General features: G+C 50.0%; 1 protein-coding gene across 1 annotated transcript in view; it reads left to right on the top strand.

Annotated features, from left to right (window-relative positions):
- Positions 1-26,831, top strand: part of MYO16 (myosin XVI) — a 467,123-nt gene that overhangs the window by 407,052 nt on the left and 33,240 nt on the right. Inside the window, exon 32 of the mRNA XM_081547232.1 lies at positions 610-1,641. Coding sequence (XP_081403358.1) covers positions 610-1,641 — 1,032 coding nt within the window. The remainder of the gene's footprint in view (positions 1-609; positions 1,642-26,831) is intronic.

Raw genomic sequence — 26,831 nt, forward strand, 5'->3', positions numbered from 1 at the left:
CTCCTCTGTCCATGGAATTTCCCAGGCCAGAACACTGGAGTGGGTTGCCATTTCCTTCTCTAGGGGTTCTCCCCAGCCCAGGGATTGAACCCGTGTCTCCTGTGTCTCCTGCTGCAGCTGGATTCTTGACCACTGACTCACCAGGGAAGCCCTAGATTAAAATGTAAACAGCCCAGCTTCGGGATTTCCTATAGGAGACACCCAGGGGCCACCACGTCTCGGATGTGCCCTTCCCCCCAGTCTCCTAGAAGTCCTGAGGATGGTCGGGCCAGTCCTCAGTCCTCACGTGTGTCAGGCCCTTAGAACCCAGGTGTGAGCAGGCTCCAGGGGAGATGCGAGGTGCACCCACCCCCCCACCCGCCGCATCCCAGGCCCTTCACCCCTGGCATCCTGGGCCTCCTTACTGGCCAATTTACCTCCTCCTTGACGGGTGGTGGTTGTCCTCCAGCTCCAAGACCAAAACTGGTTTTCTGCTGGGCAGTCCCGGAGAGTGTGGGGAGACCCGGACCCTGGGGAGTGGGGGGACAGGGCCCCTGGACGGGGCAGGCCGGCGCGGGTTGGGGCCTGGGTCGCGCTGACGCTCCGTCCCCTCCTCTATCCCCGGCCCAGCTCTCACCCGGCCGCGGCCGCACAGCGATGACTACAGCACCGTGAAGAAGGTGCCCCCTCGGAAGCCCAAGCGAAGCCCCCACACCAAGCTCAGCGGCTCCTCGGAGGAGATCTCGGGCTCCCGGCCGGGGGCGGCGGGGCCGGGGGGCGCGCGGCGCAGAGCGGGAGGCCCGCAGCGCCTCCCGGGGGTCCCCGCGCCCCCCGCGCTCCCGGAGCCCGAGCCCGAGCCCGTCTACATCGAGATGCTGGGCCGCGCCGGCAGCCCAGAGCCGGCGGAGGCGGTGTACGAGGAGATGAAGTACTGCGCGCCCCCCGGGGACTCGGGCGGCCGGGCGGCGGGCGCAGGCTCGGCGTCCGCGTCGCCCCCAGCGGCCCCGGAGGACGGTGGCGCCGGCGGGGACGCGTGCGGCATCCCCGCGCCCTTCCCCAACCTGCTGGCGCACCGGCCCCCGCTGCTCGTGTTCCCCCCGACGCCGGCCACCTGCTCCCCCGCGTCCGATGAGTCGCCCTTGACGCCCCTGGAGGTGAAGAAGCTGCCGGTGCTGGAGACCAACCTCAAGTACCCCGTGCAGCCCGAGGGCCCCAGCCCCCTGTCCCCTCAGCACCCGAAAACCCCCAAAGGGGACGGCGACCGGCCCGCGTCCCCGGGCGCCCCAGGGCTCGCGGGGCCGCACGGAGCCTCCCCGCCCCCCACGCCCCCGCCCCCACCAGCGCCCCCCGCCGTCCCGCGCCCTCCGGCACACTTCCCCTTCGCGGGCCCCGCGGAGCCCCCCAGGATCCCCCCAAAGCCCACCTCGGCCCCCACGGGCGCACCCTGCAGCCCCCTCCCCAAAACCCCGTATTCTCCGGGGAAGGCGGCCCGAGGGGAGCCCAGGAAGGCCACCACCACCGGCGCCCCCTCCCCGGCCCCCTACAGCCCCCCGAACTCCAGACCTCTGGGCAGCCCCCTGGATGAGCTGGCCAGCCTGTTCAACTCCGGCAGGAGCGTGCTCCGGAGGTCAGCGGTGGGCAGGAGGATCCGCGAACCCCAGGGTGAGTCTGGCGCATAGAGTGCGCTGAGACAGGTCCGGAAGTGGGTGGGGGGCGGGGGGTGTGCAGAGGCATGCAGTGTTAAGGAACGCGCGGGGTCCCTGCGGGGTCCTTCAGAGCAGGTAGCGCTTTAAAGTCATCTTATATGCAACCGGTATGGCCAAGTAGTTAAGAATGCATCTTTCCATTTTGCAGACACAACCTCTTGATATAAAAACACAATGCACTAAAGCCGGGCTTCAGACAGCCTGTTTAAACGATGAGCGTTAGAGCAAGACTCAGCTTGAGCCACTGACTTCTGTTTGCTAACAATATCCGCGTATAACTTGGAAATGGCAGTTGTGTGCTGTTATATTGAGATGTCCCCAAAGGAACATCTTTGTCCTTTGCGCGGGTTACCCGAGCACCCTCGCCTCGCTGCCTGTCTCACTTCCACTCCCTACCTCTGGAGTGATGACTTCTCAGTTACTCCCTGATGCTCAGTACCACTCAGGACAGAGCCCAGCCCAGGAAGGCCACCGCCTGGGCCCCCTCCCCAGCCTCCTACAGCCCCCTGAACTTCAGGCCTCTAGGCAGCCGCCCCGGAGGAACTGGCCAGCCTCTTCAACTGTTGTTTCCAGTGAATGATTTGCCTTCTGGTCCCAAGGACCATTTTCACTCAGTTCTGTTCTGTCGGCATCTTCTCATTGAGCATCTAAACGGCTCAGCTGTTGACAAGCCAGTCCCAGTGAGCTCAGGGCTAGACTGCGGCAGTCAGAGGCTGTTGCCTGTATCAAAAAGTATTTATTTTGTGTCCCTATAAAAGTAGAATGTAGCTAGCAAAAAAAAAAAAAACACCTCATTAAGAATTTTTTTGTTGATCTCTTGTAAGTAGCCGGCCTCATTCAGATGAGGTTGCCTTTGGGCTCAGATTCTCTTAATAATCACAAAGAATGTAGTCATCTTCCAAAAAACATCTGAAGGCTTTTATATAAAACCAAAATAATTTCCAGCGTTCTGTATTTGGGAGGCGAACTGCAGTAATATAAAGCATCCTCTCTTAAAACTCTTAACAGGTCCCTCAGTCATAATGCCATTATGTAGATGACTACTACTAACATCTTTACTTTACAGAGATGGGAAACTTCAGGGCAAGGAGGTTAAGCACCTTCCTTAAGGTCAGGTAGTAGGACTGAAAGTAGCAGCTTACCTGCTCTTTCTCCTAAAGAAAATACATCACTGTGTTGGCTTTCATCATCTGATGAGGTACCAAAACACCCCTAGAAAACCTAGGAAACATTCTCAATAAGTGAAAAGCACGTCAAGGCTCAGAACACTTAGCAAATGTATGAATAACCTCATCTTTGTTTATTCTTCAGACTAATAAGCTAATCGTTTGTTTAGCTAACCGTTTCTTCTTAATTATAAGTCATTAATAAATGAAATTGTCCTTGTAAGTAGGGCATGGCTTGAATTTCACAAGTCATATGTTTCATTCCAAGGAACAAAACAGAATCTAAGAGAAAAGCATTGCACAAACACATTAATATTTGCTCTGCTTTTGGAACTAGAAGTTTATTAAAGCCTCATAAGCCTCCTTTTACTACAGATGAGAGTTGGGTGAATTCTTCTCGGGTGTATTCAGAAAAGTGAAGTTAATGAATTTCTAGACGGGAGCCATCCTTTGGAAATCTCTCAGTCTAGGACTGACAGGGAGGACCGCAGAGAGGTCTCCAGCCAGGGTGCCCGGATGTGCTAATTATATTTCCCCGCGGTGACATTAACCAGTGCCTGGGAACATGCATCAAAAGCTCAAGAACACCATCGCTAGTGCAACTCTAAAATTAGAAAGCATCTATTCTCCTCCTGTGGGCTTTTACAAAACACTCTTCACTTAGAGAAGATTGTCTGGAGCCACTTAACACTTTCTTAACAAATACCCGTATTGGCAGCTTCTGCCCCCAGCACAGTAGCTGTAATCACAGGCAGCTGCAGTCGGAGAGGCTTGTCCCCACACACCAGGTGACAGGAGTCCAGCTGTGCGGCTGAAAACCCTGTGATTCCTGGTGGCTCGTGTCTCGGGACACACCTGGGCCAGAGCACAGGATGCGTCCTCGTGGGATCGTCCGGGTTATTCTTTTAGCAGGAGGGGCTTAAGAGAAGACTGAGGAGGAAAAAAAAATAGTCATCACACTGGAGCTAGTCGCCAGAGCTGCTTATGTGATTATTAAGGTTCACACACGTGATCCAGGAGCCAGTAATCCGTTTTCTTCTGAATGAACTGCATGGCTGTTATTCATGATTTACTGCAGTCCTGGGACTTCTTTAAGATTACAGATCTTCTTCTTTACCCTCTTTATATTTAAAAATGCTCTTCTCTTCACCTGAAAGAGCTTTCTTACCAAAGAATCCAGTGGGCAGCTAATTCTGCCTCAAGGCACCTGAATTAACTACAGCTCATTTCTTGGACCGTTGTGACGGGGGGAAATTATACCTCAGATTTGCGGAAGCATTTCAGAGCTTCCCCCTCATTCTTTGGAGAGCGACCTTGAAGAGTACGTGTGTTAGTTGCTCAGTCGTGTCCGACTCTTTGCGACCCCATAGACTGTAGCCCAACAGGCTCCTCTGTCCATGGGATCTCTAGGCAAGAATACTGGAGTGGGTTGCCGTTTCCTTCTCCAGGGGATCTTCCTGAACCGGCTACCAAACCCGGGTTTCCCACATGTAGGTAGATTCTTTACTGTCTGAGCCACCTCAGTTCAGTTCAGTCGCTCAGTCGTGTCTGACTCTTTGCGACCCCTTGGACTGCAGCACGCCAGGCCTCCCTGTCCATCAGCAACTCCCGGAGTTTACTCAAACTCATGTCCATTGAGTCGGTGATGCCATCCAACCATCTAATCCTCTGTCGTCCCCTTCTCCTCCTGCCTTCAATCTTTCCCAGCATCAGGGTCTTTTCCAATGAGTCAGTTCTTCGCATCAGGTGGCCAAAGTACTGAGTTTCAGCTTCAACATCAGTCCTTCCAATGAATATTCAGGACTGATTTCCTTTAGGATGAACTGGTTGGATCTCCTTGCAGTCCAAGGGACTCTCAAAAGTCTTCTCCAACACCACAGTTCAAAAGCATCAATTCTTTGGTGCTGAGCTTTCTTTAGTCCAGCTCTTACATCAATACATGACTACTGGAGAAACTATAGCTTTGACTAGACGGACCTTTGTTGGTAAAATAATGTCTCTCCAGAAACAGTCCAGTGTTGACACTTCCTTCCTTTGGACTTGAGAAAAGTCACTCAGAGGATTCGCTCCAAACTAATTTTGGCACTGATTATCATATAAGGAGTGGTGGGTTGTGGATAGGAAACAAGGTCCTTTGGTGTTTAATTTTACCCCATTGCTATGCTATAGACCTAAATGTGGGATTTCATAACTATCATCTTCCTATAGACTCCTGGATATTCAATTGGAGGAACACAAAGTCACAGGAGCTCTTAAGAGTCCAGAATGCAGGTATGGACAAAATGTGATTGTCCAGGTGACAGCCGTGACAACAGCTTGAGAGGAGGAGTCTTAGCTGCAGTAGTTGCAGTGGTTACTATGCTCCAGGCATGGTTTTAATAACCTGCTTGATTCTCACAAGACTAAACAGGGTCTGCTGTGGTGTCCCCATCCTACAGATGGGAAAACTAAGGCATAGAGATTAACCTTGCTCCGAGTCTCCCCACTTTGAGAGACACCGCCTGACTTAAATGCAGTGATTCTGGCTCTAGAGGCGACTGTCTCAGCTACCTACACAGTGATGCCCAGAAGTGCAGGGAGATAAAACAGAGCATAAGGCTTTCAAAAGCCCTGTTTACTCACCTGAGGCGCTGCGGTAAGAGTCCTACAGTTTGGATACGAAAACTGCTTCATAAAATCCCAAACATGTACCGCATAGCTCATGGAGACAAACTGCGGGATGTGCGCTGGGGGCCCTGAGGATGAAGAACAACTACATGTTTAACTGTCTGTGCCTTTCTGTTTATCCCGTTTATTCACAAGGCGTTTTTCTTCTGGTGCCATATTATGGTTGATATTGTTATGCTAATTATTTATAGTTGCTTAGTTTTAAAAATTATGAGACTGAGTTCAAATGCAGAGGGGATACCATTTGCTTCTTGGGGCCACGAGGGTGCGCCATTGCTCCAAACGGTTCCTTCGGCGGCTGGTTGTTTATCTAGAACATGAAATAAAATGAGTGTGTTTTCTGTGTCCATTGAAAAAGAGCAGGATGATCAGGCATTAACAAAAATGCAGCACGCCTCAGAGACCTGGAGAAGGAAGTGCAGCAGCCTGATTTGCAGAATATGTAAAAAAAAAAAATTATTTTGTGACTTTCTGATACTGTGCATCTTTAGTTTATATAATATAAATAGGTAGTTAAAAATTATATCGGCAACAAGAAATATAGAGACAATATTTCTTTGCATGTATTAGGTGTTTATTAAATACATTTGATGAAAACCTGCCTTTAAAAAAGCAGTTTTGACATATAAATATATTTGATAAATCTGGCCCTGGGGCATTTTTACAAATAAGAACCACTGCAGCCAAATGGAAATACTCTTAATTTCAAATATTTTATTTCATTGCATAAATACTCTAAGTAAGGATATTTTGAGTTTTGACTTCTCTGGTGGCTCAGATGGTAAAAGAAACCTCCTGCAATGCAGGAGACCCAGGTTCAATCCGCGGGTCGGGAAGATCCCCTGGAGAAGAGAATGGCAACCCACTCCAGTGTTCTTGCCTGGGGAGTCCCACAGACAGAGGAGCCTGGCAGGCTACAGTTCATGCGGTCACAAAGATTTGAACCCAACTTAGTAATACTTTCACTTTTATTATATAAATGAAATTTTTACAGTGCAATGCTTGATTCCATAGGGCCATTTATCTTTAAAAAAATTATTTTTAAAGTTGGCTTTATGGAAAATTGCAAACACATACAAAAGTACAGTGGATTAATGAACTGTCTCTGTGACCAATCTTAGCTCATCTCCAGCTTCCTCCACCATCAGTGGATTATGTGGAAATATGTCCCAATGTCAGAGCAATTTACTGATAAATATTTGTATAAATTTCATTAGGGAAGTACCTTAGAAAAAAATAAAAGATTTATTCTTAAGTCACATTAATAAGTACAGACAGGTCTATCCATTTGAACATCATGGACTTGCTTATCTAACATCATCTTGCTGCTCAAGACAGAAGCTGCTCCTAGATGCAGGAGCATCATTTTTTATGAGACAGCTGAAATAACTCTCAGGAGTCAGCTTTCCATCAGAAATCACTGGCCTTTGGGGACTTCCACAAGGTCTGTGAGCACAGCCCCCCACGTGGACAGCTGTGCAGATAACTTTCCTACAGCAACAGCAACAAAGTGTGAATTTCTAAATGTCATGTCCAAATAGAGCTAAGTATGAAAGCTCAATCTCTCAAGTACATATTACAACTGCATCTTTTCAAAGAAATTGTTTTTATTTATTTGTGGCTGGGCTGGGTCTTCGTGGCTGTGCGGGCTTTCTCTAGTTGGGGCCAGCGGGGACCACACTCGAGTCGCGGTGACGTCCCTTATTATGGAGCACGGGCTTCAGCAGTCGCGGTGCCTGAGCTCAGTAACTGCAGCCTCCGGACTCTGGAGCACAGGCTCAGTAGTTGCAGCTCATGGACTTAGTTACCCAAGGAGCCTGTGGGGATCATCCCAGACCAGAGCTCGAGCCCCTGTCTCCTCCATCGGCAGATGGATTCTTGACCACCGAGCCACCAGGGAAGCCCCAGTTGCCTCCTCAGTCAGTTCTGCGTGAGGTTTTGAAGATTCTCTGCCAAATTAAGTGCAAGTACTTATGCATTGTTTGGTAACAAGAAGATGCTTTAAAATCGCTGAAATATCACAGAATTACAGGCGGAAACCTGTGACCTGCTCAAGGGCAGCGTTGGTAAACTGCCATTCTCTGCTCCTGATGTTTGAGGCAGAAGTTTCAACACTTGACTTCTGTTTCATCTCTGACACCTTCTAATAAGGTGGCAGCGCAAGCAATCCGTCCTCCTGTGCAGGGCTTGGCATCCCATGATGGGCTGCAGGGCTCAGCCTGCCCGAGGCTTCTTGCCTGTATGCAGGCCCTTTTAGCTCTGTATCCTATGCTAAGCTGTTGATCTCTCTCACTCTCCACCTGCTTTGCTTTCTCTGTGTGGTGATTTATTTGGAGGGGGTGGGGGTGGCCCGAGGCTTCATGAATGTTATAAAGGGCGTGGACGGAGCAAGCACATAGTTTACTGATGTGTAGTCGAGGGCACTGTTGCCGCCCTCCTGTGAGAGGAAGGCATCCCTCTGCCTTCTGGAACCATTTTAAATCAGCCCCAAGTTTCCCTCATTTTTCCAAACAAATAAGTCCTCGGGGAAGGCGAGCTTATCATCCCCAGTGAAGCAAGTCCGTCGCTTGTCGCTGGGTGGATATATGGAGAAGGTGAGCTGCAGAAAGTGGCCGCCCTGGCCGGGTCAGCGAACCCAAGCTTTGACACAAGCGTGGGTCCCTGTGTGAGCAAAGGATGCTCTGAGCAGCTCCTGGCCCTGCCGCAGTACAGGGGTCTCTGTGTCTTGGACTTGCAACTGGACGTTGCGGTGTTTCTCATTCTCCAGATGCCCAGAGAAATAATCCTTAGTCTGTCTCCTCTTGAAAATGAGCTTTCAACTGGAATAAACTGATCCGTAGCCAGACATACCTACGTTAAGAGCACAGAGCTCTGTCTTCCATGTTGATTGGACATTTTTGTAAAAGTGCCTAATATTTGCTGTGAACGCTGTGACATTTTTCTCCCTGTTTACGGCACCTCCTCTCTCGCAATGCCCAAGAACTCTTTCACTCAGGGAGATTGTGCAAGCAGGGCCCTGTACACAGGACTTGCGTTAACTTGTAGAGCTAACTCCCTTGTAGTCATCCACCAGGCATTCGCTTGATGCAAGCCCAGGGCTTGCCCCCGGGAATCCAGAGAGGCGAGAGCTTTGGGTGCCCTGCCCTCTCCAGACAGGGCAGGTGGCAGACGGGTCCACCCCATTTCAAAGGGAGGCTCTACCTGGGGGGCATAGGCCCCCCTGGGTCTGTGACTGAGCCCTGCATGGCCTGTGAACCCCAGCGGTGTGCTGGGACCTCGTTTGGGGAGAGGTTGCCCAGACTTCATCACAGAGTGTTGATGAGCAGGGCGTGGCGCAGGGGCACAGCTGGCAGCCCCAGAGCAGGAGCTCGTTGCTGCAGTAGCATTTAGGAGAGTCTCCCGCCACGGGGGCTGACCCACGAGCAGGACGCTGATGGGTGATGATGGGGGTGGGAGGCGGGGGGCTGGGAGTTCTCCAGGTGCAGAAGGAGGGGAGCAGGCATGGCATCCAGAGGAGCCCATGTGTGGGGAGCCCTGTCTCCCAACATGAGTTCAGGGTACCTGGTCCTGTTAGCATCCAGCCATGAGCATTGAAAGGCTTCCCTGGTGGCTCAGTGGGGAAGAATCCGCCTGCCAGTGCAGGAGACTCAGGTTCCATCCCTGGATCGAGAAGATTCCCCTGGAGAAGGGAATGGCTACCCACTCCAGTATTCTTGCCTGGAGAATCCCATGGACAGAGGAGCCTGGTGGGCTGCAGTCCACGGGGTCGCAAAGAATCGGACACAACTGAGCAACTAAACAATAACAATGTTCTTTCAGTGTAAGCTTCTCGATAGAGACCCTTTCTACCCTCCCATCCCACAAACTGCCCTCCCTGGTGTCAGGGACCCGCAGCATCCAGGTTAAGCCAGAATAATTCCTCTGGTTCGGAAGGATTGTTTCCTGGCTTTCGTCTCCTTTGTCTCTGCTTCTGTGAGGTTTTGCTTGGGAATAGCTCCTAGTGACAGGTGAGCAGTCACTCACAGCAGTTGCTTTCACTTGCAAAGCGCTCACCCAGCATCTTGCCTTGAGGAAGTGCTCCACTCTGCAGGACCTGAGTGTGGGCCCTGGGAGTGCGGCTTCTCGGATGCCTGCTCAGGACTGGCTGTATGGTAAAGCCACAGGGATCTCTTACCCTGTTCCAGGGGCCAGGCTGAGGGTTGCTCGGATGGTCAGCGGTGATTCTCAACAGCCAGCACGATCCAGGGCAGGAGAAAGGCGTGCATGCATGCTCAGTTGCTCATTTGTGTCCGACTCTTTGCGACCCCGTGGACTGAAGCCCACCAGGCTCTTCTGTCCGTTGGACTCTCCAGGCAAGAATACTGGAGTGGGTTGCCATGCTGTCCTCCAGGGGCTCTTCCCAAATGAGTAATTGAACCACTGTCTCTTGTGTTTCCTACACTAGCAGGATTCTTTCCCATTGAGCCACCTGGGAAGCCCGGGAGAAAGGCACACAGCCCAAAAAAGCCGACTTCATGGCCCAAAAAAGCCCACTTCATCTGTCTCTACAGCAACTATTTATTTCCTAGATTATGTGGCTATAGAAACATATAACTACAGATATAGATATTCAGACATATCTATATAGAGATATAGATACTGTAATGGCAAAATTAGAAGCATGGCTGAAAAAAAAATCAACACAAACCTAGCATCAGCCCCATACTCAGAGCCCTCAATAAATATTTGTTGGGAGAATCTTAAGCACAAAGGCCTCCTGAGCTTGGTACTTCCTCTGGACGTGGCTGCTTCATTCTTCTCTGAAACCCAGGCGTCAAACCAATCAGGGAGTTGTGACAATTAAATATTTAGATCAACCTGATCAAAAAGTTACCCTGCGAATAGTGTGAAATTCTCCTGGGAAATTTCCTTCGCGGCTTGGCTGTGAATCTCCAGCCGCCAGCATGCCGTCAGACCAGAGATAGGGAGCGTGCATAAATAGCTCATCATTTCTGAGACAAGCCGGAGGACGCGCAGAGGAGTCATCCCAGTTGGATTGTTCTGCGGTGCGCCATCCAGGGGGACGAGATCTTTTGTACCTGGAATTCTAGGGAAAAAAAGTCAGTCTTTTCAGAGGTGGATTATCTTTCATAAGCAGTACATATTTTTCATACCATCAACCCATTAAAGCAAGCAGCCATTGTGTGTGGGAGGAGGTGGTCTCTAGACTAGATTTCGAATTAAGCTCCCACTGGGGGCTCCAAAGAGAAACCCGGTGCTTTATCCTCTAAGCCACTCGGCGACTCGCCCATAGCTAGTTAATAAAGACCTTCCCGCCTATCTGCATCTCATTTTTGCCACATAATATAATATCCCGGGGTGTTCTTCCTTTTGTGAAGAAATGCTTAGAAGCTACAGGGGGTGTGGATGTTTTGCTGAAGATGACCTGGATCACTGCCGTGTTCCCCTCTCTCTCCTTGAGAGTACTGGAAGAGAAAGACCCGTTTCTTAACTACCTAAGAGTGTTTAGGTCCTTTATGCTGACTTGAATCGTTTTTTGTGATTAATTCTCAGATTAACCTAGAAAATTCCACACCACCTGAGCTACTACATTCAGTGTCATTTTAGCCAGCCCTGCATCCTGAGTCAGCAGCCGTCACCTCACATCCACTGTGTGTGAAGCTTCTCAGGCCTTTTCCTGCCCTGGTTTTCACTTCTCCCTTTTTCTGATTTCTTCTTGAAATCTGTAATGTTCATCCTTAAACATCGTACCCTGGCAGTTACAATTTTACATGCAGCTGATACATGTTAATTGTAATAAACTGATCAGTGATAATTTCACTCGCTTTCCTCCCCACACATATGACTCAGTCTTAAAATATGCTGGAACCAAACCATGGCTGTGAGAGTTGGACTATAAAGAAACTTGAGTGCTGAAGAACTGCTACTTTTGAACTGTGGTGTTGGAGAAGACTCTTGAAAGTCCCTTGGACTGCAAGGAGATCCAAGCAGTCCGTCCTAAAAGAGATCAGTCCTGAATATTCATTGGAAGGACTGATGCTGAAGATGAAACTCCAATCTTTTGGCCACCTGATGCAAAGAACTGACTCACTGGAAAAACCCTGATGCTGGGAAAGATTGAAGGCTGGAGGAGAAGGGGAAGACAGAGGATGAGATGGTTGGATGGCATCACCGACTCAATGGACATAAGTTTGGGTAAACTCCGGGAGTTGGTGATGGACAAGGAGGCCTGGCGTGCTGCAGTTCATGGGGGTCACAAAGAGTCGCACACGACTGAGCGACTGTGCTGAACTGAACCATGGCAGACATGAGCTAGATCTGGGATGACACACGTTTACAGTGGAACACTCGGAGTTCTTGCAAATGTGTGCATCACCCAAAGTCCTGAAAAACCTGCAAAAGAGTTTCTTCACACCCCAGAGTCTGGCTCAAAATCAAACACACTCTTCCCCCAAAATGTCCACTTTAAAGAATGGAGGAACTGGCATGTACACTGTGGGTGCAACAGGGTAATTCCCAAGCAAATCGGCGTGTTTTCCATCTTGGTTTTATTATTCTTTTTTGAAATGGAAAGATCCAGGAAGGGGTAAGAGACAGAAGACTTGACCAGAGCAGTGGGTGGGAACTGTCCCCACGCAGGGGGGTCCATGTTACTGAAGAGCAAACCAAAGCTCGCAGCCTTAAATGACTTCCTGAAGTCCCATCTCTTTGTTGGAGTCAGTTCCAGTTCTCAGGTGCGCTCACCTGGACGGGGTCAGGCTGGTTTAGGAGCAGAATGGAGGGACACACGAGCACAGGTGACTAACGCAGGCCAACCTCCCTGGTGGCTCATCGGCCAAGAACCCGCCTGCCAACGCAGGAGGCCTGATCTCCATCCCTGAGGTTGAAGGGACCTGGACTGATTCAGGACTGATCTCCTTTAGGATGGACTGCTTGGATCTCCTTGCAGTCCAAGGGACGCTCAAGAGTCTTCTCCAGCACCACAGTGCAAAAGTAGCAGTTCGTCAGCGCTCAGCTTTCTTTATGGTCCAAGGTCCCCTGGAGGAGGAAATGGCAGTGCTCTTCAGTCTTCTTACCTGGAGAATTCCCTGAACAGAGGAGTCTGGTGGGCTGCAGTCCATGTAGTCGCTAAAGCATTGGACATGACTGAGCAACTAAACCACCAGCCCGGCAATACGTTTCACAGTTCACCTATCTGTTTTCAAGTAAATAACCAGTGCCCAGCAATAGATTCTGTAGAGCTAAAGAGTTTTTTAATTTTCATGAGAATTGTATTGAGTTTATGTAGTCTCTTGATATCTGTTGTTTACCCACTAAGTCGTGTCCAACTCTTTGCAACCCTATTAACTGCAGCATGCCAGGCCTCCCTGTCCATCACCAACTCCCAGAGTTTACTCAAACTCATGTCCATTGACTCTGTGATGCCATCCAATCATTCATTCTCTGTCACCCCCTTCTCCTCCTGCCCTCAATCTTTCCCAGCATCAGGGTCTTTTCCAATAGTCAGCTGTTCGCATCACGTGGCCAAAGTATTGGACTTTCAGCTTCAGCATCAGTCCTTCCTGTGAATATTCAAAGTTGATTTCCTTTAGGATTGACTGGTTTGATCTCCTTGCTGTCCTTGGTAGTTAATCACCTTTATGTATAGCTCGTGATGGAATCTCTCTTGGAGTTTTAATAGAAAATTGTGCTCAGAACTGCTTCGTCCTTAAGAACAATGTAATCCTTTGCTCTATCTCAGACACCAGCTTGTGCTCCTGTCCTAACATACTTTCTAGGGCCTTCTGGCACCCCCTGCCCCACCATGTGAGTCTTAGCACAACCAGAGATGTGACTGAATCACTTACGTGTCAAATGAGACAGTCAAACTCTAATTGCTGGCATTCATTTCACTGATGTAGTCACAGCTAAGAGGGGAATCTCCTCTATTCCCTTGCTCAGGCTGGAAATCTCGTCTAATTTCTGCAGCTGGGACAGCCACGTGGGGCAGAGGGACTGGGCTTCTGTACGGTGATGAGGGATTATACAAATGTCTCTTTAATCTGATGCTCATTAGACAGCCCACTGATGTGGTCCAGCTGCTAACCAGAAAGCGTTTCCATTGCTGCAGGGGTGGAATCCATCATAGGGACCCTTTGTAATGACTTTAGGGAAAAGGTTCCATTTTCCAGATAATACAGCCATTCTGTGACATCGCCCCCAAGACACGTAGTTCTTTTCAGGATTAAAAACATCAGAGGTTAACATCAAGCAAAACCGTTTGGTGAGCAGCCATGTTTTGTGTTGCTGTGTGCTACTTGCCTCAAGTTTTCAAAGAGGGTCGGGGAAAAAAAATCATAAATAAAAGGGGCAGACTTCATTTACTCATTCGAAATATACACTGAGGATGTGTTTTGTACAGGGCATTGTCCTAAGCTGTATGGGTTTAAAGGTAAACTATGAAATTGGCTCACAAGCAGCTCACAAGGTCCCCAGACAGCAGGAAACACTGTCGGTGAAGACACTGTTTGGGTTTCTCAAACGGCTCACCCCTAACACTCAAGAAATGCTGCGTTTTTATTCGACTCATTCTATTCTCTTTGGCTGTTAAATGTTTATCATGAAGCACTAAATTGATTCTTCTCAACTCATACGTACATCCTTTCAAACTGATCCAAATGAACGTAGGATTCATTTGGAGGAAAGTGGGGTGGGTGAGACCAAAGCAGCTGGAGAAAGAGGGGGTACCCTACCTCAGGCTGAGACGGGGGCATCTTACAACCCTGAGGAGGAGGGTTTATCCAAGGATGTGATGGCGTCACCACGTAATGCTTTGGTGGAGGAGCTGCACCAGGGGGTGTGAAAAGAGTTTTTCTGTGTTCATCTGTGTGTAAACATACAGCTTAAAATTGAGGGTGAGAGATGCTGGATGGTGGACATACGAGGAAGGGGCCCCCACCTCCTGACCGGCTCCGAGGGGCTTTCTCCCAATTGTTCCAGGGGGCATGAGGGCCACTGGCCACTGGCTCAGCCTGCCCCTGCAGAGCCCCAGCGACTCACCCTTCCTGAGTGACCGACATTGCCATGAAGTGACAACTCCAAGGACGTTCAGTCCCAGGCATGGAAGGTTGGGAGGCACGCAGATTTAGGGAGGCCAGCCAGCCCCCCTCCATAAAGGACGCAGCCACAGGAGCCATCAGAGAGCCTGGCCACGTGGCTTGAGGAGAACTGTGACAAGACTTTTAAGTCTATGTAGATATTTTTAATTTGTTATGTAAGGCCTCAGAGCTGCTGGGCAGCAGCCACTGGTGTGGGCAGTGGGGCTGATCTACACACATGCACGGCACCTCCAGGCTGGTAAACTGGGCGCATGTCTGTAGCGGGAGGGGTGCTGCCACCCTGAGCCCCCAGGGCTCCCAAGTGCACCCCCCACTCCTGGGGCTTCCCACCCTGGAGGCCGGCCTTGTGTCCTCTGTGAAATGGAGACTCAGGCAGAGGCTCAAGGTGTGTGCCTTCTACCTGTTCCCACTGGCCCTGACCTGTGCCCTTGGGGCCCTTAAATACCTTTTGTGTGTGTGTTAGTCACTCAGCCGTGTCCGACTCTCTGTGACCCCATGGACTGTAGCCTGCCAGGCTCCTCTATCCATGGTATTCTCCAGGCAAGAATACTGGAGTGGGTTGCCATTTCGTTTTCCAGGGGATCTTTCAAACCCAGGTCTCCTGCATTGCAGGCAGATTCTTTCCCAACTGAGCCAATAGGGAAGACCCTTTAAATACCTTGGGTGGATAAATTTTATAATTGGTTCTGAATGAGGATTTTGAAGAGATTCAGCATACACCACTGCTGTCTGGGTTTTCACTTGTACTGATTTCCTTGGCTCTCTGACTCAGCTGCAACCACACCAGTGAGATGAAGGCCAAAAATGAGAGTCTGACTGTCTCGTATGAAGTGTGAGTGATTCAGCCGTTTGTCCGGTTGTGCTGAGGTTCACGTGGTGGGGCGGGGGCTGACCAGAAGATGCTAGAAACCATGTTACGATGGATGCACAACCTAGCAGCCCTGACGTGGAACAAATGTAGATTATCTTCTTCTCGAGGACTGAAGTAAAGAATGTGAAGAGTGTTAGTCGCTCAGTCATGTCCAGCTCTTTCTGACCCCATGGGCTGTAGCTCACCAGGCTCCTCTGTCCATGAGATTCTCCAGGCAAGGATACTGGAGTGAGTAGCCATTCCCTTCTCCAGGGGATCTTCCCAACCCAAGGATTGAACCTGGGTCTCCCGCCTTGCAGGCAGATTCTTTACCATCTAAGCCACCAGGGAAGCTAGGTGAAGTAGTTATTCTTAAAGCAATTTATCTATTAGGAATCCAAGTGAGGCTCTATTATGAGCTATATATAAAGGTGGTTAAATACCAAGAGACAAAATAGAGTCAATACAATTCTCGTGGAAATGAAAACATAAATAAATAAGCAATTCTTGATCGGAAGGGGTCTGCTGATTCTGGGCGTTGGTGGTTCTCCTGGGAAAGGCTGTGGGAGCTGATGATGTTTCAGATGGTAGTGTTACCAGCCTCCCACCCCGTGAGACCGTGAACATGTCACAAACACTGAGCGTGCCCAGTAGAACAGAAATAACCCCCGTCTGCCTTTGCTTCTGGAGAGAGCACACACAAAGGGGGACATGCACTGTCCACCCGGGGCAGCCGTGCAGGTGCGGGGTGCTGGACCTCCTGGGTTTACATCACCACCTGGCATTGAGGAAATGTAGAAACGCCAGCTATACCCATGCCCGTGTGACCTCTGAGGTTAGACACTTTAGGAATGGGTCTCTGGGCCAGGCCAGCTTGTTTAGATGTTGCATATTCAGCTACTTACAGGCTTCCCAGGTGGCTCAGTGGTAAAGAACCTGCCTGCCTATGCAGGAGACTCGGGTTCAATCCCTCAATAGGAAAGATTCCCTGGAGAAGGGAATGGCTACCCACTCCAGTACTCTCGCCTGGGAAATCCCACAGACAGAGGAGCCTGGTGGGCTGCAGTCCATGGGGTCGCAAAGAGTTGGACACGACTGAGAAGCTAAACGACAGCAACATCCACCTACTTATAGGGAAGACAAGCTCCAGGGAAGGGAATAGTGGCCAGGCCTCTTCCAGCTATGGCATGGACGGGGGAGATGGACCCAAAAGGAGCCAGCTGGTCACCCTGGAAAGAAAACTGGCACCACATAAATTTCTGTGCCTTTTTGGGTTCTGCAAACCTTATTTATACTGACAGTCATTTTTTAGCTTTACTATGGGTACATTCTTGCCCTGCTCAGCACATATGTTGTTGAAGATATCACTCTGTTTCCTGCTTCGGTTGGTGTTTTTAGCACAAACCATCTCCCCAAGACTTGGCAGGGGAGTGGGTGGTGGGAGCTGGCAGGGGCGGGCGGGGTGGCCAAGGAAGCCCTTTCTTTCCATCCTACTTAACCCCGAGCGTGAGCCTTGGTGGCACTTTTCTGCTGCAGAAGACTGCTCAGCACCAAGTTCAAGAGCAGTTCTGATCTACTCAGAGGTGGTGATTTCATAAGGGAGTGTCCAGGGCCGGCTCTAGCCTCTCAGGGTAAGAAGCAGGTCTGGTAGCTACGTTTTCTCAAGCCACCCATCCTCGCCCACCCCAGTGTTGTGTTCTTCTGCTCCTGGAGTAATCAGTTCCTTTAGAGATATGACCATGTGTGCAGTGTGGCTGCCGCACGACTCATCGCATGGACCTCGCATGGTCCCCCTTCCCTGTCATGGGCAGACACCGACGCGGCCTCTTGACTCATTTCTGTGACTATCAGCAAAGTGGTGATGAAGTCTGATTCATGGAGCTGAGGGTCGTTTAGACTCGTGCCACTGAAAACACACCCCTGCAGTGTGTGTCCACCTGATCACATCTCTTTGAAAACGTGCCTTCTGCTCACACGTGACGGCTCCTTACGTAGCCCCACGTGGGAAATCTCTCTTCCTGTTTGAGTTTAGGACCAGCCACTGCGTCTGGGTGAATCCCGACACTTGGCATTTGTCTTTCTCTGAGACAAGATGCCAAATGTCTGGATTATACTATCATGGGCAAGAAAAAAGTCTAATTCACGTCCTAGAAGCCTGTTATGGAAGAGGGCAGCGGGGCCTGCGGAGTGATTTCTGGGTCCCTATTTATGCCTTTTACTTGTGTGCAATAATGTAAGACTTCAGGCGTTGTTCCTTGAAACACAAAGTATTGAATCAAGTTAGTCTCTCAGTTGTGTCCAACCCTTTGTGACCCCCATGGACTGTAGCCCGCCAGGCTCCTCTGTCCATGGGATTCTCCAGGCAAGAATACTGGAGTGGGTTGCCATTCCCTTCTCCGGGGAATCTTCCGGACCCAGGAATCAAACCTGGGTCTTCTGCACTGCAGGTGGACTCTCTACCATCTGAATCACCAGGGAAGCCCCCTAAAGTAGTGAACAGATTTGGTTTAACAGAGGCCGGAGGCTGACTTGGGGTATGAGCAGTCCTGCTTACGTGCGGTGACACGCCATCTACGCGTGTCTGTCAGCAGAGCCGAGCTGCGGCTTCTAAATTTTAGAAACAAGAGCCTGAGAAGCAACGGGACCATGCCTGGCTCCCTCTCAGCCTGCGTACTTTTCCTTAATGCCAGATAGGATAAAAAACAAACGCATTCCTGCTTGCAGTAGCCTTTCTGCAGAGGAATTTTCCTATAGAGTTGCAGAATGAACGATAGCCAGCATGAGTAATGAGTCTCAAATGTATTCTCACATTTTTTATGCCTTGCAGAGCACTCTCAGCATTAAATCAAACAGCTATAGTTTGTTTTGCTCCTGCGTTACTGAAACCTGGACTGTAGTCTCACCCATTTGCAACACACACCCTAGAACTCCCTCAAGTTCTGGTACCTAAGGGAGAAGCGGTGTGTTGAGCAGTCCCTCCTCGTCCCCCTGACCTTTCTTCAGCACTTGGTACCTAAACGCCCCCACCCGCCAGCTGCCCTGGCCCAGCCCGCGTGCTCCCCGCCCGACTCTCCAGCCGCCTGTTTGTATCCACCGCCACGTGTGCTCTGCCCTTTGCCTCTTTGCTTGTAGGAACGCCGCTTTTCCTGGAAGACATTCTCCCTCCCAAGGGATTTTTAACTCTCCCCCTAGACATTCCGTTTTCAGTCCTAGTAAATGCTTTTGTCCAAATCATCGCCACTGGCTTTAACAACCCCTGAGGGCTTCCCAAGTGGCACAGCCATAAAGAATCTGCCTGCCAATGCAGGAGATGCAACGGATTCAAGTTCGATCCCGGGGTCGGGAAGATCCCCAGGAGAAAGAAATGGAAACCCGCTCCAGGATTCTTGCCTGGGAAATCCCTCGGATAGAGGAGCCTATCGGGCTACAGTCCATGGGGTTGCAAAGAGTCAGACACAACTTAGCAACTAAACAACAGTATGGACAACAGGTGCTGTCACTCCAGAGTCCACGTTCGTGGCCCCAGGCTTATGCTCACCGCTGGTCCTGACTTACCCCACGCCCCTGGGCTCACAGGGATCCGTAACTTAGCTAACCCCCGACTACCATTTGGCCTGCCGCTGCAAGTCTCAGTTCTCGCTGCTTTTCCGTTCCTAAGCCCTCCTTGAAGCTGGTCAGCCGTCCACATCTGGCACCGGATTGATAACGCAGCGTCCTTCCCGTCCCGTCACCCGGACGGGCCGAGCTGGGGCCGGGCCCTCGAGCGTCTCGCCCTGCCGCTCCGCGTTCGGGCTTCCCTTGCCTCGTCCTCGCCACACCCCGCCCCTGCTTCCCCTGCGGCCTTACCGTGGGCCACCCCGTGCCCGTCCTGCAGGGCTCCCCGCGCCGCCGCAGCCCCGTCTCTCCTGCGCAGGCCCAGCGTTTGCCTGACCTCGCTTTCCGCGTGACCTTCCCCGCTGCTGCTCCCGGCTGGTCCCAAGCAGCCTTCTGAGTCGAGTCGGGCCCAGCAGGCTGAGAAGAGGCACCCGTTAGGACGCACACCGGATGTCCCTACCCGTCGTGTTGGCATTTTAAGTGTCAAAGGCTTAAACACAGACGCAAAAATAGCCCCAGCAAAACTTTCACTCAGCCCAGGAGAACGAGAGCATTCCAGAATATCCATCCCCATGTGCCCCCAGCGTAGTCGGACAGTCCTCTGGGCTTTCCCTTCTTGCACTTATCCGTCGGTTCCACACATCCCTGTCATTCACTGTGTCTTACCGCCCTCCTAGGATGGGAACGTTTGAGGAATAACTTCTTTCAGATATACATTTCTGAAAAAGTGTTTGGCTTAACTCTTTGCATGCAGTCTGAACTGTGTACAACTTAGTGTCTGAATTCCATCCCTTAAGAAATCTCCCGGTGTGGAGGAGGAACGTGGTTGGCTCAGGGCTTTCCACTCGGCAGTTCCCAGGAAGCCCCCGAGGTGGCCACCAGCTCACGGGCATCTCAGCGTTCCCCCTGGACGAACCGGCTAGCCTGCCGTTAGCCACTGTCTTCCAGCTCTGGACTTCCCCCGAGGCTTAGCTGGTAAAGAATCTGCCTGCAATGCGGGAGACCTGGGCTCCATCCCTGGGTTGGGAAGATCCCTTAGAGAAGGGAAAGGCTACCCACTCCAGTATTCTGGCCTGGAGGATTCCATGGACTGTATAGTCCATGGGGTCGCAAAGAGTCTGACAGGACTGAGCGACTTTCACTTTCACTTTCTAGCTCTGGATATGGAAGTTCTCGCAGCCACTCACTGTACTCACAGGTTTCTCTAGCTCCCCAGACTTCTTCAAGGAGCCGTCTCCCCTCTAGTAAGAACTTTTCTCCCCTCTTGAAAATCTTTACATCCCTTCCCCAAGAGAAGTTCGTCTCCTTAGCTTCTGTCTCCCCTCTGCTTCCCCCCCCCAAAAAACCCCCTGGCTCCTCTCTGCCCCCAGACCTGTCCCCTTGTTGAACTCACACCTCCCACGTCCCGGTAAACCTGCACTCTAGTCCAGTGCCCGGTGAGGAGCTGGGCTCTTTCTGCCCAGACGTTGCCCTGAGGACCCGTGTAAACAGCATCAGGCTTGCAAAGAGTGTCAGTGAGGTCCAGCATTTCGCTGCTCTGTCGCCCTCGTCCCCTAATCCAGTGACATGCCCTCAGGAGTGGCAGGTCCCAGGGGTCAGGATTGGGCCAGCTGAGTTACTGCCGGAGTCCTCTCTGCCTGCAACAGGCTCTTTTTTTTCCCCTCTTTTCAAGAAATTGAAACTTATGGAATTGGGGGAAGGAGAAACTTCTTTAAGAAAAAGAGTAAAAATGACCCAAATTTAAGGAGCAAAGCGGACATCTATTCAACATGAGAAGATCAGTCAAAGCAAATACTCATTGCTCTGTGCTTAGAAAAGTGCCTGCGCATGATGGACGCTTGATGAAGATCTGTTGAAAGAAGAAGAAAAAATAAATAACAAATTCATTACTGCAACAGAATTCTTATAGAAATACTGTCAAAAAAAAGCAGTCAGGTGCACAGATGTGGGGGGGGGGGCTTTGCCTGACTTAGAAATGACCTTTGCAAGTAGGGTGGAGTCTGGAGACTCCTCCTTTAGCCTTGGGATCCACTCGCCTCTACTCATCTCCAGCTGCTAAGAGGCCACAGTCAACACTGAGGATTTTTTTAAAAAAGAGACTATGTAGGGACTTTGTGGAACAGTAATGAAATAATTATCAGTGGTGATTGTTGGGAAAATAATGAAAACATGAAACCTCCCACCATCGATCAGGGATAGATTTCCAACATCCACACATCTTTTCTTCTGCAAGTTAACACTCTCAGTAGAAGTCAGACAGCTCTGGCCCTTTGATTTTGTTTGTTTTTTAAAAATATGATGTTATTATTGAGTGTATTCCCTACACTGTATGTTTCACTCCCAGTTATTTTGTAATGAAACTGTTCTCTCAATCTCCCTCTCCTATTTCTCTCATCCCCCCCCCCGACCCTTGCCTCCAGTAACTCCCTGTTTACATCTCTGACTCTATTTTGTCGTGTTTGTTCATTCGTTTTGTTTTCAGAATCCCACGTGCAGGTGAAGCATATACAGGAATGTCTTTCTCTGACTTATTTCACTTAACACAATACCTCCGCTCGTGTTGCCAGAAACGGCACGATTCCACTTCTCATGGCTGAGTAGTCCTCCGTGGTGGATGTGTCCCACATCTTCCTTATCCCTTCATCCGTCAGTGGGCACTTGGGTTGCTCCCATTTCTTGGTAGGTCTTGTCCAGTTCAGCAGTCTCAGGTGGAAAGAAAACAGCTCTGGCCCTTTGAATGGGCAGAACACATTTATCTCACACGGTGTGAAATTTTCCATACCTTATAATTTTATAAGTAGTGGTTAAAACTCAAAGGCATATCATTAACAGCAGAAATCCTTCCAATAATCTCATATGAATGGGGAGAAATAGTTGCTGAAATGTGTGATTTTTCTATAATAATTCACATGGGTTTTTCAGTTAGTAAATTTGTTGACTCTTTTCCAGTTACACAAAGCGTGGTTTCTTTTAGAAAGTGGGTTTCTGTATAACATTATTGTTATATTCATTCATTCATTATTCATCCTTTTATCTGTTTCTTTCAACAAATATCTATGGAGCACCTACTACGTGTAGGCACTCTCGGGGGCACCAAGATTGCCTTTGAGCTCATGGTGTCAATTTTCTGGAGGGAAGCAACAGAAAATAAGCAAGCAATTGACACGTAGCTTCTCATATGGTGAGAAGGACCTTCTCATATGGTGAGAAGGACAGAAATTGACCTGGGTGAGGAGAAGGGTGCTGTTTTCTCGAAGGTGGTCAGGAAGGTCTTTCTGCTCAGGGTAGTTTGAGCCGAGCCGAGGCCTGAACAAAGTACAGAGCCCCTGCCCCACCCCTCGGACCACCCCGGGGAGAGTCAGAGGCTGAGTTGAGGGTTGCAGAGATGCTGGCGAGGCTGGGGAGGCAGGTGGCCGGCGGGTAGTTGGAAATGAGGTCAAGACAAGCAGGGAGTGGGATCCTGGGGTGGGGGGAGGTCTCTCAACCTCAAGAAGCCTTTGGATTTTGACCTGAACAAAATTAGAAACCAGCAGAGAGAGGCGAGTAGGGAAGAGCAGGATCTGAGTTAGCTTTATGTTTTTAATTCCAAGTTTTCATTCTTTTTTTTCCAGTATAGTTGCTTTACAATGCTGTGTTAGTTTCTGCCATACAGCAGCGTGTATCAACCATATGTATACATATATCCCCTCCCTTTTGAGCCTCCCTCCCACGCCCATCCCACCCCCAGGTCATCACAGAGCCCTGAGCTGAGCTCCCTGTGCTATACAGCGCTTCCGCCCGTCTGCTTTACCCGTGGCCGTGTATATGCACCAATCCCAGTCTCTCAGTTCATCCCACCCTCTCCTTCCCCTGCTGTGTCCACAATCCCCTCTCTACATCTGTGTCTCTCTCCTGCAGTGGTACAGATGAACCTATCTAACTTAGCTTTTATTTTATTTTTTTCCAAACTGCAAATCCCCCCAAGTTTTATTTGTAGTCCATACAAAAGGGAAGAAAAAGTAAGATTTTCTAACACCACCTACCTGGGGAGATGGGGAAGTGCACTGTGCCACACAGCATCAGCTAGAACGTCAGGGGTCAGTAGGGACTGGACATGTACCAACTGACTGTCCCAACGGGAACTCAGTCTCAACAGTCTATAGAGGGACACAGGGCCCCCTGGACACCTGGCACAGCTTGGCGCATAGGAAATGGTTAAGCTAACCCTTTCCTGGCCTTGCTCACGTCTAAAAACAAAGGCGCCGCCGACCTCAGCTGCAGGTTGCTTCCCCATCCAGACGACCTTAAATATCGCGCACAAAAATAAAAGGGAGCCAGGAAAAAAAAAACATAAAAGAGATTCCCATCCTAGGGAGATGGGGCAGGGGAGGGGGGAACCGCAGATCTAGAGCCAGTAGCAAGATTTGCTGCTGAGGCGAAGGAATAAAGTAGGTTACTGCCGAACACTCAAAAGGATCGTCTCCTGGGAAAGGCACACATGGTAGAGCGGATGAAAAACCGCCAACAGGAGAGGTATGGGCCAGCGGTTATAACCTGGGTCTGCACCCTACCCCATCTCTCGTCTCCTTCCCTCCCTGTGGTGCCCCATCCCAGGATGGCCCTACATGCGGCGCTGGTAGCCAGAGTGCATCTGAGGTGCCCACAGGTAATCGTTATAGGAGCCCTAACTTAGCTCTTAAAACAGGGTTTGTCCACCTCAGCCCTGTGGACACTCCGGGCCAGGTGAGTTTTCGTCCTGGGGTCTGTCCTGGGTATTGTGAGTGGTTTTGCAACATCCCTTCTAGATGCCAGTGGCACCCACCTCCCTGGTGTGACAACCAACAATGTCTCCAGACAGCGTCACCTGTCCCCTGGACGGTTGGGGGGCGCGGTGTCATCTCTTACTGAAAGTCACAGTTTTCGAACTATCACACCCACCCGGTATAACTAATGTAAATACAAAAGCTAGCATTGGACTGTGGGATTGTTTTGTTTGTGTGCATTTAGATTTTGAGATTTGCTCGAATTCTTTCGTTCAGTTAATACTTAACTAGAATGTGCCTTCATGGCCTCGTTGTGCTCAGTCATCATATCTCAATGTAAGGGCCAGGATTTTATCTTTGAGTCAGAGCCCAGCGTGATTCATCTTCCACAGGCCTGTGAGAGCAGCCCCTGGTGGGGTCACAGAGAATCCGAGTACACAGGCTACAGGAAAATTCCGCAGGGATTCGAATTATCGAGTGTCAGCGCTCCGTCCATCGGAAGTCTGCCCTGAGCTACACGGACCACTGATCTCGCCAGATGCACGGACGCAGACAGGACTCAGACGCTCCTTTAAAGCTCTGGGTGGGGTTTTCCAGCACTCACCTTCCTACTTGTTTGCTTAGATACGCTGAGAATCTCAAACGTTTTCTTTTGCTGTGACTTTTCTTCACCCTCAAAACCCTGAGGACCACGGCTTGGAGGCATGAACAAACGATGACTTTATTGGTTCCGTGTTATTTTTTTTTCTAGTTTTCCATGAAGTATGCATCTAACCTGCGGTTTTATAGCTGAGCCTCCTCCAGGCTTCCTGCCAGAGTCCTCTGGCCATCTTGCTGTTGTAATGTCTTCAGTGCTTAAGCAGGGTCACGGACATACCTTTGACAAGGAATGTGGCAGCCATTCCACCACAAAACTGACGGCGGGACAGCAAAACCAAATCATCCAGGGTCTCTGCCTATGCCCCTCATGGTGGCTGAATCGAGAGACGAACAAGCTGGAACGCAGATTCTCACGCACCTGGATCCAACGTGGAATCAGGGTGCTTATGGGCAGAGGCTGACACAGAAAGTAGAAACCGAGCTCCCCTGGCTGATATTCATGAATGAGCGTAACCCCAAAGTGAGGATGTCAGTATTGAGGTAGCAACTCTTGTTTCAGTGGCCAGAGGACAGCTCTTCAACCTGGAGCTTCCAGCTCATTCCCAGCAAGGCATGGGTGATAAAGACCCAGAAAAGAAACTGCCTTATCTTTACATCAGCAGGTGAAATAAGGAACAAAGACTTGACGTAAGAGGCCAAGTTGAGGAATGAGTGTGGGTCGGTGAAACGTCTGCAGGTGGGTTTATCTCCGAGGGCCTCAGTGACGTCATCTGGAAAACAGGCGAGGGAGTGAGGACTCCACAGCCCTATTAGGAAAGCGAGAACTAAATCAAGTCCCGCCTGTAGCAGGAGATTTGCACGTAATGAACACTAGGGAGATGCTGATTACAGTAAGAACCATGTGAAGAATCGTCATCAGGGTGACCGCGCATTCTTACATCTTAAAAAGGACTCACTTCCTTATTCCAACCCAGAGCCATCCTTGGAATAGACAAATGTTTGCTCTTCCGGAGATCCAACCAGTCCATCCTAAAGATAGTCAACCCTGAATATTCACTGGAAGGACTGATGCTGAAGCTGAAGCTCCAATACCTTGGCCACCTGATGTGAGGAGCTGACACATTGGAAAAGACCCTGATGCTGGGAAAGATTGAAGGCAGGAGGAGAAGAGGACGACAGAGGATGAGATGATTGGATGGCATCACCAACTTGATGGACATGAGTTTGAGCAAATTCCTAGAGACAGTGAAGGACAGGGGAGCCTAGCCTGCTACAGTCCATGGGGTCACAGAGTCGGACACGACTGAACAACAGCAGCACTTTTATGATAAAATCATAAAGAACACTTTAGTAGACAACATAAGGATCACAGCCTAACTTATATGACACATTTTAAAACATTCCTTGGCTGCAGTTGAAGCTGCTGATTGGAATTATGAGATTTTTTTTTAAACTTTTAATAGCAAAAATGGAGGGTTTGCCCAAAATTAAATATATCCATTGCTTATGAGCTAGAAGCTCATTCTGGGGGATGCTAGCATCACACACTCTTACCAAGAGTCCACACACCACCTCAGAGGATTGAGTACTGAACCGCCAGACCTAAGAGGAGTCCGTATTCCCTGGAGGCAATGCCCTGTTTGACACCCTGAGCCCAAACAAGACCCCTGGAGAAGGCTCCCTGGCCCACACGGCCCGAGAACCCCGGCTGCCCAACCCCAAAGCCGCCCAGCTGGGAGCCCACCGCGCCCATCACCTGCTGGCCTGATCCTTTGCTTGTTGGTTGTCAACCACATTCCTGGGAGGGGAGCTCCCAGCTCCCTGTCTGTGCATCACAGTGTCCCAGCTCCCGGGGAGAGTCTGAGCAGAGAAACTCTCAATAAACAGCTGAATTACAGAATGAAAAATAAAATAATAGTTTCAAGAGAAATAAAAGCAGATAAATGTGTATGTCTTGAGACAGCTTTAAAACCAAATGTGTTTTACTGATATTCAGAAGATTTTTTTGGAAAAGGCAAAATAAAGTGACCAAATTGAATAGATATTCTTTCAGCTCCAGCCTGTTGGATGATCGCTGGTTGTTGTGAGCTAAGAGGGTGATGATTCCAAAACCTGACCTTGGCCGCTGTTCCCACACCAGCCTGGCTGAAGCCTTTTCACTCATGTGTATATATATATATATATATATATATATATACTTCCCTGGTGGCTCAGATGGTAAAGCATCTGCCTGCAATGCAGACCCATGTTCGATCCCTGGGTTGGGAAGATCCCCTGGAGAAGGAAATGGCAACCCACTCCAGTACTCTTGCCTGGAAAATCCCACAGAGTCGCAAAGAGTCAAACACTACTGAGCGACTTCACTTTCACTTTCTCTCTCTCTATATATAATTTTACTCATTTATCTATTTGGGGCTGTGCTGGGTCTT

The sequence above is a fragment of the Giraffa tippelskirchi genome, chromosome 12, assembly GCF_054371585.1.
Source record: "Giraffa tippelskirchi isolate mGirTip1 chromosome 12, T2T-mGirTip1v1.2.pri, whole genome shotgun sequence".
NCBI classification, from domain to species: domain Eukaryota; kingdom Metazoa; phylum Chordata; class Mammalia; order Artiodactyla; family Giraffidae; genus Giraffa; species Giraffa tippelskirchi.